The sequence below is a fragment of the Artibeus jamaicensis genome, unplaced genomic scaffold (genome assembly GCF_021234435.1).
Source record: "Artibeus jamaicensis isolate MK-2021 breed Jamaican fruit bat unplaced genomic scaffold, CSHL_Jam_final contig_497, whole genome shotgun sequence".
Lineage (NCBI taxonomy): Eukaryota > Metazoa > Chordata > Mammalia > Chiroptera > Phyllostomidae > Artibeus > Artibeus jamaicensis.
Window position 1 is genome coordinate 5,053,882 of NW_026521863.1, and position 13,400 is coordinate 5,067,281.

Below are 13,400 nucleotides of genomic sequence, written 5' to 3' on the forward strand. Positions count from 1 at the left end.
GAATGAAAAGGGAAATCCCACCAGAGGTTGCTAGCTGATCTGAAGGGCAACCTTCACAGGAACTGGAAGGCCTAGGATTTCCCCCAGCATGGAGGACTCGGGACCAGCCTCTGTGCTAGGAATGCACACTCAAAGGTGGACTGCTGGCGGAGCTTCGGGCACCCATAGCCCAGGGGAACCCGAGGCTCATGACCCCTGTGCAGAGCAGCTGACTTAGAGAAGCGTTCATCCCCTGGGGCCGTGTTCTCAATCCCTGCTCCCACCTGGGGAGGGCTGGGAGGGCGGGAGCCCCTGCTGACTACTGAGGCCCAGGCAGAAGTCGGCTGAGACTTCTCGACTCCGAGAGAATTGCAGCAGCCACAACAGGAAGGAGGACGAAGCCAAGAAAACTGCAGGAAAGGGCCCCAGGCCGCCCGACATATGGCACCTGGCACCGGCCCAAATCCCACACCTCCCATCCTCAAGCTCCTCCTTGTGTAAGGGAATTTGAGCTGGGCTTTCTGCTGCTCACAACTGCAGGAATCCTGGAGGATACATACCTCGAAACCACAGAACTCTGGATGCAAAAGGAAGCCTGAGAATCACACAGTCCGTGGTTTCAAAACTTTTTTAAATAATGGAAACGTTGCTTTCTCCAAAGGGTTCTTACGTGGAGCACCAATACATAACACAGATAAAAAAGGAACGCTCTCTGGTTGAGGCAGGAACCCCGAGCCACTGATGGGAACCTGGGGGTACAGAGCAACAAGCTGAAAGTACCTCTGATCTAACACAGCACCCCCCCCCACAAGGAGAAAGCGGTCTCTGCCACCCTCACCACTCACGAACACTAAGGCGGGGCCAGCCCCCAAAAGCACTCCAGCTCTCCCACCCACCGGGACAACGCGACTGCACACAGAGGGAAACTGAGACCTCAGAGGCCCACTGACTTGCCTGGGGCCCCACCACCAGCGAAGGGGAGAGTGTGCCTTCAAACCCAGGGCGGCAACTTCGCGAGTCAGGGCCCCTCTCTCCAGAGGAGGGACCTGAGGTCCAAAGGAAAGTGGGGAGCTGCATGGCCACACTCCAGCTCCAGCTGCAGGCAGAGCACGCTGTGCCCTGCCAATCGCCATCATGAGGGGCCCCAGCAGCTGTCTCCTGGCAGGAACAGGCTGGGGGTCATCATGGGGAGGGCGAACAAGCAACTGGGACTCGGAAGCCAGCCATAGAGTCGCCAGCCTGAGGAACGCCCTGCCTACCCCCCAGCCTCCCCCAAAACAGCTTCGAGCCAAGCTCCCCCAACTGCTTCCACGTGACTCTGCACAGCCGCGGCACAAGGACGGGCAGCACACGTCCAGGAGGAGTGGTCACAGGGCACCAGCACCCTGAAAACGCCAGACTGCAGATGCCAACACAGAACCCGGGCCCAAGGGGCAAGGATGAGCGGAGCAACGAGAGCGGATCATGCCTGCGTCGTCTCCAAGGGACATCCATGAAGAAAGAAGCACAGTGGTTAATGTACATCCCCTGGAAACCTCGTGACACACCAAAAAAACTGCAACAGAGGCTGAAGAGCTGACGACCAGGAGACCCACTAAGCTGAGGGAGAGGACTCGAGACGCTTGCAGGAGCCTGGTCCAGGGCGGTAGCCGGATACCGAGTGGGCAACACAAACCGAGCAGGGCAAAGAACAAGTTATGACAGGCCGGGAAGCACAGTGAGGGAAACTGGAAACTCTGACCCAGAGACAGAGCATTTTTTCCAAACACATACTACGCCCTCAACTTGACCAGGTGCTAGGCCACAGGGGAAACGTCAGTCAACTACACCACGACGGACCACAACGGGGAAAACTCATTCACCTGGGGAAACAAATGCTGAAAAAACTAGTGAGCCCAGGAAGTGGAAGTACTTAGAACTTCTGGGTCCAAGAAGGAAACACTCAAGAATTGAAGGATTAAAAAACTGTGCATCGAAACCCAGGTCCTCAGAACAAAGAAACACACAGCTTTAAATTCATCTCAGACTAGGAAAAGAAACAGGACACAGACATCAGCAAGAGAGAGCAGAAATTAACGAAACCAAGAAGAAATGAGGACAGAGATGGTGAACCAAACAAAACCCTAGTTCTTTTGCAAAGATTACAAAAGGTAAACCTTTAGAGTACATGTGATTAAGAAGGGGGAACTGTGTAAATAAAGATCAGGAATTTTTCTAATGTACCTACAGATATGAGAAGTATTTTCAAAAGTGTAAAAGTACCATGCTATGTATTTATATGGGAATACATAATTACAATTGCAAATTTTGTAGGAAAACACAGACTACAAAAACTGGCTCAAGAAATGGCAGACAACCTGAATGGCTAAAGCAGACGACACTGAAACTATAATCCAAACTCCCCCACCACTGCGCGCTGCCTCCACAAAGCCACACTGGGGAGTTCCACCCGAATTTAAGGAAGACAAAATGTCGACTCCATCCTAAAACTGTTGCACAGCCTACAAAATACTAAAATCTACCCAGCTCTTCCCACAAAGCAAACATATGCTTGATACCAAAGTCAGCCAAGAACAGCACAGCGAAGAACATTCCCGCCCAGTCACCCCTAGAAACAGCTGCGAGCACCCTACAGAAAATATTAGTAAACAGAACTAGATGTATTAACGGAAAAAACTGCACCCTTTCCTCACATTATGCAGAAAAACTAGCTCGAGAAATTGATTCTAGGGCTAAGCAGAAAGTTCAAATGATAAAACTAGGAGAAAAATCCTCTGGACCGCAGAGTCGATCCTGGCTCTCAGCTGGAGGTGATTTTGTTGCCCAGCCCAGGAGGCCTTTGAAACTGTGAAGCCATTTTTGCTTGTTACAACTGGAGTTGGGCGGGGGTGCCGCTCAACACCCCACCGTGCGCACAGGGCGGCCTCCCCAGCAAAGAGCCATCTAGCCCAAGTGTTAACAGTGCTGAGGCTGAGGAACCTCGAGATTGGCAAACATTTCTTAGGCTACAAGAAGCACAAACCGTTAAAAAACATCAAATGAAGTTTATCAAAATCTATATATATATTTTTTTCCAAAGACTATATTAAGAAAATGAAAAGGGGCAAGCCAAAGACAGGGAAAAAATAACACTCATTACATATTCCTAAGAAAAGATGTGTACCCAGAATACATAAAGAATTCTTAACACCAGTAAGGTGATCCCCCCAAAAAAATTTTTTAAAGGATGCGGGGCAAACCATTGTTTTTAACAGACACTACAAAAGATGTCCAAACAGTCAATTCACCTCATGAATGATGTTCGAAATCGTCAGGCATCACAATAAATGTAAGAAAAAAATACTCAACATCCTGAGTCAGCAGGGATATGAAAATTAAAACCACACAGAGACACCACGGCGAACCCCTAAGAAAGGCTACAATTACAAAGACTGATAGCATCAAGTGTTGGCAGATGCAGGACATATGGATGCCTCAGACTGGGAATGCAAAATGGACAACCACTTCTGAACACAGTTTGACGGCTCCCATAAAGTTAAACGCTCCCTCCCCACCCCCCGCCCAAAAAAGGAAGGCACATATCCACACAAAATCTGGTACACAAATATTCACAACAGCTTTATTCATAATAGCCAAAAGCAAGTAACATGTACATTACTCTTGGATTAAAAACAAAATCAAAAATAAGATGACATTATTTAAAGTTAACAAAAACAAGGGATGAAGGTGTTCGTGGCAGCTCCTTCCCTGGCAAGAGCAGTCAAGGCCAAGGGCAACGTGATCTTCTGGGATCCCGGTGTGACATTCCACTGGAGGTGTGTCCGTTCCAGCTCCGGCCCCTCCCAGTTCTCCCCTCAGCTTCAGAAATGCTTAAGAACAGCGTGGAGAGTAAAGGGAGCCTGTGTCACCTTGCCAGGACTAAGGGAGAGGAGACACTCAGCATAAACTCAGGCCTCTGTCCCTCACTGCTCAGGAGTTGGCCACGAGGAAAACACAAAGGACCCACGAGCACTCCCAATCTGAGCTCCTCCACCTCGCCACACAGCACTCAGGACCCACGGGGGGCACTCCCAGGAAGTCTCGGTCCCCGGACGCTGAATAGCAAGAACAGAACAGTACCTGCAAAGGTACAGGCTAGTTTCTGCCGCTCGTCCCAGTCCTGGGACCCTGTTGAATTCTGTCTGCCCTGCACAATTCAGTTTTATATGCCAAGATCAAAATACAGACGAGAATGTCCGCATTATTTTTCTCAACCCCAGCTTTTAAAGATTTCTCTGTGAAACGCTGATAAGGGATGTGAAGCCCAATCAGGAATTTGTTGCCGGGATCTTGTCAGGAGGTCGTTCTAAGAATTAATGCATGTGGTCTAATGTATCCATAATTAACCATCTTGGACTTCTACACACTTATTGTTGCAAGAAATGTACACACACAAATGGATGGGGTCCAAGTTTAACATGTGGCCCAAATTAAGCATATAAGCATTGTTTCTCCAGGAAAAAAAACTGCAGGAGGAAAAAAATCTAGAGACAGCAACTAAACCAACCTCAACTCCCAGCTGGCTTCATTATCCTCTTGTCCTCAATGTAATAAAAAGTTCCAGGATTTATACCCAGACAATTGGGGGACGGGGGAGACCTTGCTCTGAATAAATTTTAAAGTACTTAACTACTTAAATCAAGCCAGCCCTGATGCATTGTTTTATAACTAGTACAAACTGTTAAGCCTCGCTCATTAAGGACGTTAACACCTAAATAAAGGGTGGAAGCTAACCTTTTGTGTGTGTAAGACAGTATCTTAGAAAGTGCAAATCACCCAGCAATGAGTAAAAGCAGGGCACTGCGGTCACTTGTGGTGACTCTGCACGGCCAGGCCTCTGCCCTTGCCACTCTCCCGGCCCTGGGCCTGGTCCAATGACACTCACATTCCTCACCAGCACGCCATTGCTTCGGCCTCGAGACCTCTGTGGTCACGCTGGCCTCAGGAGGCAAGTTCTTTCCACTGGCACACCGCCTCCCGAGAAAGAGCTGAGTGGTTAAGACTCACCCGCTTCCTCCACGCACAGTGCCCACCTGGCACAATCGTGATGCCTAGGAAATAGAACTGAGTTGCTTCAAAGAACAAGCGCTTTAAATAAGTGCCATGTAGAGCCAGATGCACTTTGGGAAACTTGCCTGGGTCTTCCCTGCTTTTCCGTGCAGAGCTAGCAGCAGCCTGTGCTCTCCATGGACATGAGTGTAGTTCAAGCTGCTGCTGAAACAGTCCCGCCCAGCAAGTGCCAGTGCCCGGCACTGTGCCCCTGCCCGGCACCCTCATCCCAGGATTGGTCAGGGCTGCTGCTCACCCCAAAGGTTTGCCCCCATCTGGGGGCCCCCTGCAGCAGACTCAGACTTCCCTCCTCCTGGTCCTAAGGGACTGCAGAGGAAAAGCCCCTCTACGATTCTAGAGGCAAGGCTGTACCCCAGAACTCCAGCTCCGTGTTTGGGAAGCAAGGAGGATTTACTGTTTAGACTCTAGTTAAAGCTGGGCAGTATCTGGGCACCCCAAATCTGTGGCCTGGATGACGAGTTTCTGCGGACCGCCCTGGGCACCAAACCACACTGAAAAACAACGTCAATGGAAAATGACCGCCGAAGAGCATCTGGCAGGCACCCTGCATCCACCGTGGCTGCTGCCATAGGTGAAGCAGCCTTTTCCTACTCCCACTGGCGACGGGGGTGAGCCGTTTACATTTCAGCCAAATGGACGCCCAGGAATGGACTGAGGAGGCAGCTTAACATGTCTGCTTCGGTGATGTCCCGGAGAACTTTTCTTATGGGGTTTTTTTCAAACAAATGATCAGCTCACATTCCCATGAATGTGAATGGCTTCCCATTCACGTTTCCTTAACTCGAGCACACTTCAAGTGCTCAAGTTAAGGAACTTTTAGCCAACGTTATCTCAAAAAATACAGATTTTTGACACACACATATACACCCCACCTCCCCCCCCCAAAAAAAATGTTTTAACAGGTATTTAGGCCAAGTTATCCATTCGAAACAGAAACAAACAGAAAAGCCTCACTTGGCAGGTACTAGGTTGAGAGTAGAGATTAACGCGGCTCTGGAAAGGCCTCGGTGTGAAGCCACAGAGCAGGACAGACAAGGGGGAAATGTGTGCAAGCCCTCTGACCTGATTGGGGGATTTGCTGTCCTACGAACAAGTAAACACATCGACCTGAAAGATATCTTCAGGCCGCAGAGGGCACATTTATCATACGAGGCACGTCACCCATCAGAGTGCTCCAGCACGTGCTAAGTTATGCCCACCTACAACAATGGGGAGAAGCACTTAAAGATACAAAGGCCACTTTCTACTAAACCCAGAGTCCAAGCTCTGCCTGGAGATGAGGTTAACGAGGAGGAATGCAGCAGGTTCAGGCCGCCGCCACCGCTAAACTGAAACAAAAGTACGACACCCTCCCCCACTCAAGTCACACAGTATGGGTCTGCCCTGGAGGTCCACTTTAACCTTAACTATTAACAAGTAAATTCCAATTTGCTAGCAAGAGCAAGACTTGAACATCCCCAGCCCAACTGGGTGAATCTCTTAACGATAAGGTTGGCCTTGGCCGCAGCAGCCATTATTCTGAAACTTCTTACCATGTCGGCTGCTGCCGCCAGACCTTGTATGTATAAACTGCAGTCTGTAGTAACCACACATCCCAGGGCAGCTAACTGGCCTACAACTGGCCTAGAAACGAAGTGCAGTCAAGTCTCCTCCAGCAGCCCTCCCCCCTACAAAAGGAGAAAAGAAATAGTATGGGTCTTTCTAAACAGTTTCTTCTGTGAGCTCAGCCTTACTCTTTAACGTAATAATTTCTGCTGCAAGTTCTGAATGGGAGTGGGGGGTGCTAATAAATCCATCTCTGATGGACTCCCTTAAGCTCACCACGAACTCAAAGTTCAGCTCACGGTGGACACAACTTCACTTTATTCTGAGAAATAACTTGCTAGTGCCAGGAGAGACTGCGGACTGCTCACTAGCCTTACTGAACTTTCCATCCTGCTTCCTTTCTACCAGTTTTTTTTTTTTTTAAGCTTAATTTTCCATGATCCTAAATAGTCCAGAGGTCGGTAAGAAAATTCTCAGCATAGGCAGTTCCCCAGCCCCAGGATGCCCTGCCCTCGCAGAAAATGAAAAGCTCTGGATGGGACCAGCGACTACAATCATGGTCCCCAGAGCAAGACTCCACTAGAATGATCCACATGAGACAATGACATCATGTGAGCCATTAGACAGGAAGTTAGACTCAGAGAAGCGAAGGGCGAAGTCTTGGAAGCCAACACAGAATGACCACCCCAAATTCCTCCAACAACAAAAAAACCCTTTCTGTGGAAATTCTACTAAAAGAAAAAATGGAAAACCCACGGGGAAGAACTCAATCAGTAAATGAAACCAAAACCCCAACTCCAAGGCCATCTGTGCGGGCGAGCCTTCTCACACTCAGGGGCCTCGGCCAGCTGCGCCCGTGGAACTCGGAGGAAACGTGGAGCGGGAACAAAGCAAAGCTGTAGTTCCTGCGTCCTCCAACTTTCGCAGGCGCGCCGCTGCGAGAGGGCAAGCGCTGGGCGTGAGGGTTTCCTAGGCGTGTCACCCGGACGGGTCGCGCGGCAGCCGCCGCTGGCACACAAAGCAACCCCGGACTTAGTGACAGCCACAAGTGGCTAGGCAGCAGCCCCCAGGCCAGCGCCAGGACGCCGCGCGCCCCGCGCCCCCGCCCGTGCGCGCGCGCGCGCGTCCCCCCCTTCGGTGTCTCTCCCTTCACCACCAAGCGGGCAACTTTCCATCCCGGGCAGAGGGAACCCAAGCTTGGATTAGAAGCGACTCCAGGACCCCAGTCCTTTCCCCCAAGCGCCCCCGCCCCCCCCACCCAGCCCCGCTGTACGCCGGGGACACCGCGAGCGAAGCCTGCGCCCGGGCGGGCCACCCACCTGCACAGCTCAGGAAACTCGGCGCCCTGGGCCCTCGCGGCCCCCGGGGCGCAGACGAGCAGCAGCAGCTGCAGCAAGAACAGGCAGCCCAACGGGCGACCGGCGGACACGGGCCCCAGGTGGGCGCTCCGGCTGGCGGTGGCCCCCATCGCCCCGGGCCCGGGCTGTGCGGTGGGAGCGGGACTAGCGGCGAGCGGCTGCCGGGGGCCGCGCCCGGGACATAGTCGCGCCGCCAGGGTGGAGGCGGAGCAGAGCGCGAGAGGAGCGGGAGCGGAGTGAGAGCCGGAGGGGCGCGCGGCTCGGCTGGGCTCGGCGGCGGCTGCAGCGGCCCCGGAACCGCGTCACGTGACCATAGCCCGGCACCGCCCCCTCCCCCGCCCCGCTCACGTGACTCCCTTGTTCAGGTGATCCCCCGCCCGCCGGGCTCCGCCCAGGCGTGGTCACGTGAGCGCCCCACGCGCGGGGTACGAAGCCACGCGGCGGGGTGTGCAGGTGCTGGGGGCTACCTGGCTTGGGGACCTGGCCTGGCCTCAGTTTCTCTGAGTTGCTGGACGGGTGCTTCCCAACCTGGAGTAACCATTTCCCTACTTTGACAAACGGGGAGGAGACACTAGAGGCCTCAAGTACCCAGCCGTGAATGGCACTGCACCGCTGCATTACTTTGGAGCCGTGCCGGGGGCTTCCCAACATTTGCCCAGGGGTGCCTCGCACAACCTCCTGTGGGAATGTTATTTCTTGTGTGTCTGCTCCCTACAAAAAGGAAGGAGGCACAAATACAAGACCATGAGCTGTAAAAGAAGCAAAAGTGTAGCTTTCAAGCCAGTGCCACTCAGCAAATCTTTGTTAATTCCTCTATTTGCGTATTGGGTTGACCAAAGTCTGTTTAGTTTTTTTCCCCCCATAAGATGAAAGACATATTTTTTATTTATAGTTTGAGTCTGTCGGCTGTCTCACACGATTAGATTCTAGTGGGTAGAGGAGAGGGCTGCTGCTAAACATTTTCCAATGCATGAGACAGCCCCACAGCAAAGCATTACCGAGAAGCTTTGCAAACCACTTCTGACACATTTGATCAGTCATACCACAAATCTTTTTTTGTGTTTCAGTTGCATGTTTACCTCTCTTGAAAAAATAAAGCATAATATGCTAAAAAATAGTGCATATCTTCCATCTTCAATGTCAAAATGGTTACACAAAAATGTACCAGTTTTGGTGGGGGGGGTTAACACGCACTGATACAACAGCTGTCACAATATAATCTAACAAAATTGTCTGGAATGAAGTTAAAAGACAGCTAAGCACTACTAGAGCCATGGTCCGGAATAAACTAAACAAACTTTTTGGTGCACCCAAAATTTTGGGACTCCATGCCATGTGAGGTCTCTAAACCAGGCACAGTGAAAGTAAAGAGGCTTGCACTCAATATCCCTTCTCTTAGAGCAAATGAAATGTACAGTATAATCACAATGGTAACAGCTCGTCTTTTTTTCATGCTTGCTCCCTCCCAGATGCTGCTAGCAAGTAACAGTCTTGAAGCCAGAAATCTATGAGCTGGGAACCTTGTTACAGATGAGAGTGGGAGGCACAGAACGTGCAGTAACTTACCCAAAGACAATTTGAGTTGTGGCAAAGCTGGCATTCAAACACATACAAATAATTATGATTCAATAATAGTTAACATTTATTGAGCAGGTAATTATGTGTCCCATACCATACTGGTGCTCTTATTTAGCTCATTTAATCCTCAGGCAATCCTGTAAGAGAGGTATCTTTATTGCACCAACTTGTAAATAAGGAAACTGAGGCACAAAGAGATTAAGTGACTTTCTGGTCCTGAAGCTACTAAGTGAAAAAGCCAGGGTTTAAGCCCATGCCAGACAGTCCTGGAACCTATGGCTTACTTAGCAACTCTGCCATAGTGCCCAAGAGTAACACAAGCCAAGAAAGGAAAGTGCAGGGCTCATAGGCAGTGCTCAGGTGTCCGCCTGGGGGCCTGAAGAAAGGATTCATCCAGGTAGGAAATTTTTCTTCTACCCTTCTAGGTTTTTTGGCTGGTATAATTAAATTGACATAAAACAGATTAATGGGAGGAAAACAATTTAACTTCATCCATATCAGAGGCCGAGAAAATATGAGACCCAAAGATCAGACAATTGGAGCTCGTATGCCATCCTGAGCTAAGAAATGGGATGGGGTGGGGGGGCTGGGGCCTCCGACGAGAGGAGCATGTAGGTCACAAGACCCAAGAAGGCAGGAGCTGGATAAGCAGATATTTGCCCTGAACTGTGGGTCTGTCTTTCAGATTAAAGTTATCTCTGCTAATAGCTCTTTTCCTAAACCAGGCCCCCTGGTATAAATTCTTTTATACAGTCTTTATCTTTTAGAGATAAAGGTTTTTCTTGAGTCCACTGGGTCTTGATGGCCTTCAGCTCAAAATACTACACGCACCAAAGGAGCAGGTGTAGAGGTAGCGTGTTCTGTGCCCCTTCGGGTTCAAATTTTTCCAATCCAAGGTGACCGTCAATGCAGGTGAAGACCTACAGCGGGTTCTCAAACCACCAGGTGGAAAATTATCGCAAACTGGAATATTCACTTTGTCTGAAGGTATTTTTTGAGAAAAATAAAGAGAAAATATGCATATATATCTTCACAGTGGACAGGCATGGTGGAACCACCTTAATCAAGTGATTTAAATTAATATCACCAGTATTGTAAAACAACAACAACAACAAAAACTAAGACTTTCCGCTTCCTAGAGTGATGCAATGAACAGTACCACTAAAGGATAACATTTAAAAGGGTATGATCATGACTTGCAAGGCAGATGTGAAATGGACATGTGTCAGAGATATTATTTAACTCATTAATTAACACAACTGGTTCAAAGTAGACTCTAAGGAGAATCCAATGCATACTTCAGGACACCTGACAGACAGGAGACCGGTCCACATCCATAGGTCAAAGGTCAACTGCGTGTCCCATGGACTCCATTTGCATTTCTAAAGAGAAGAATTATAGATAGTAGTCTAAACACTACAGAGTTGTGAAATAGCTCAAGGACAGTGGAAGGCACAACGCTACATGAGGTGGGATGGCCCAGAGGGTGCACCAGACAATGCCCAGCTCTCCATTGAAGTTACCCAATGTATCTGGTCCATTTCAAAGTCTTTCACAATTCTTCCTATAGTACAAAATATCACTTATGTGGTATTCTTGCCAACATAGAACAGAACTCTAACCAGAAGGAAACAATCAAACCCAGATTGTAGAATATTCTGTAAGAAAACTGAACTGGACCATTCAAAAATGTCAATGCTCTGAAAGACCGCCCCCCACCAAAGGAAATGCAGGGGTCCTGTCCCAGGTCAGGGCAGCGAACAACAGGCCCAGGGCCAACTCTGCCCAGGCAGCTGTTTTGTAAGTAAAGTGTCACCAGGACGCAGCCACACCCATGGGCACAGGCATTGTCTTTGTGGCCGCTTTTGTCTAGGAGGGTTGATCCAAGTTGCAACAGAGCCCACAGAGTGTCAAGTATTTCAACATCTGGCCTCTGCAACAAAAGTGCATAACCTCTCCTCTAGCTCAGCAGTTTGCAAAGCAGGGTCCTCAGAAAAGCGGCCTGGGCAGCACCCGTGTCTTATGAGAAATGCTGCTTCTCCTGCTCCACCCTGACCTGCTGACTCCGAGTCTCCAGGAGATGCTCACACATGAGGGTCTCAGAAACACTGTTGAATTAAAGGAGAATAAGACAAGACAGCAGAATGCAATGCAAAAAGGAAAGGATAAGGGACACTTGGGAACCATTAGAAAAACTCAGATAAAAATTGCACATTAGAAACTCCAAAGTCAAATAGTCAAATGGTACAGGGGAGAACTCTCCTGTGTCTCATGTACATGTTGCATCAAACCTTCACAAAAACAGAGACTCGGAGATGTTAGCCCAGGCCCTCATGTTACGGCTTAATAGGGACCATAGTCCATTTTAATATGTTTGGAACAATTTCACTGGGGTCATTTCCTACAGGATCTTAAATGGTCACTTAAGAAATTTAGATTTCCTTGGGTATAAAGTGAGGAACAATAACAGCTGACAAAATAGTACTTATTAAAGACCCACTGTGTGGCATAAACCGTTCTGCGTCCTATCGTGTGCTTATCATAGCAAACCTAGGAGTCGGGTGCTTTTACTATCCTCATTTAGAAGGTGAGAAACTCACCCCAATGAATTCGACAAAAAGAAAAAATGAGAAATTCAGGCATAAAGAAATTAGATACCTCGTTCTGGTCATGCAATTGATGAAAAGGCAGAACTTTGACATGAACTGTATGAGCTGGTACAAAGGCCCATCATTTTAAGTCATAAACTTCTTCCGCATTGAGAGATCTGGAGCCTGGGGCAGGGATGGCCAGTTAGTCATCTGGTGTCAGGAGAGGCCAGAAGCTGCTTCAGTAAAAGTATAGAATTAAGGTGACAAAAGAGACAACAGAAAGCCATTTATTTGTCTTTCCCCAAGAACTGGTCAACACCTGGCCACCAGTAGCGTTAACGTCTTGTGACTTCTAGGGCACCTGGGTACCTTGTGACTGGCGAGAGTGGGGGCCTTGGGCATGGGGGGGGGAGTGGGCAGGTATGGTTGGCCGCCTTCCTGCGTGCATCCCCTTCTCTGCTGGCAAAGCCCACCTCCCAGTAAGGAGGCTACAGGTGTGAGGCCCTTGCATTTCAGCTGTTCTTAAAACCAGGGGGGAGGGTGGATGAACCAATCCTAACTGTGGAAATCGATGGGGAGTCTCCTGGGACCCTCTTTGAAATGTTTTCCTCTCTAATAAAAAGCCACACAGAGAAGGGACATCTCCACTCCCCCCATGTGTGTGATTGTAGTGCTGTCTGTATATGGGCGCTGGCCTCCCCCTCAGCCCCTGAAGCTCGGTGGGAAGGGGTGCCAACACCGCACAAGAAAGACGGAGACTGTCAGGATCTTCAGTGACATTGCTGAACACGTCACCAAAACTCTAGAACTGTCACATTGTGTCTAATCATTGGCTCTGTGGCACAATAAATAAATATGCTGAAGCTTTGTGTGTTAGTTAATAATTTATTTCCTCTCAGCTCCAAATGTACCCTTCCATATATGCTCTGAGATCAAGGAAGGAATTCTTTTAAGTAGTTCTCCTTTAACATGAGCAGGATGTTAAGCTTTCTGAGTGGAATGCACTGTGGAGGGGCCTTGGGCCGGGGGGGGGGGGCAGGCTCTCCTGCTGTGTCCAGCACAGCCACATCACCAGCTGTGGGTCACCGGCTCCCCACCCGCATGCCAGAGGGTGACCTACTGCAACTGCAGACCAACCCCACTCGGCCACTCCAGGGAACGTCTCTGTTATTGGACAAGCTGAATCGCACCTTCTCCAATGAGATCGGAACCCCTTCCAAGCTCACTTTCTTGGGGTGCT

The 13,400-nt window shown here is 49.6% G+C and overlaps 1 protein-coding gene across 1 annotated transcript in view; it reads right to left on the reverse strand.

The window, feature by feature from the left end:
- IGF2R (insulin like growth factor 2 receptor) overlaps positions 1-8,296 on the reverse strand; it is a 94,944-nt gene extending 86,648 nt beyond the window's left edge. The window contains exon 1 of the mRNA XM_053668727.1: positions 7,953-8,296. Coding sequence (XP_053524702.1) covers positions 7,953-8,101 — 149 coding nt within the window. The 5' untranslated portion in view covers positions 8,102-8,296. The remainder of the gene's footprint in view (positions 1-7,952) is intronic.
- Positions 8,297-13,400: the final 5,104 nt, after the last annotated feature.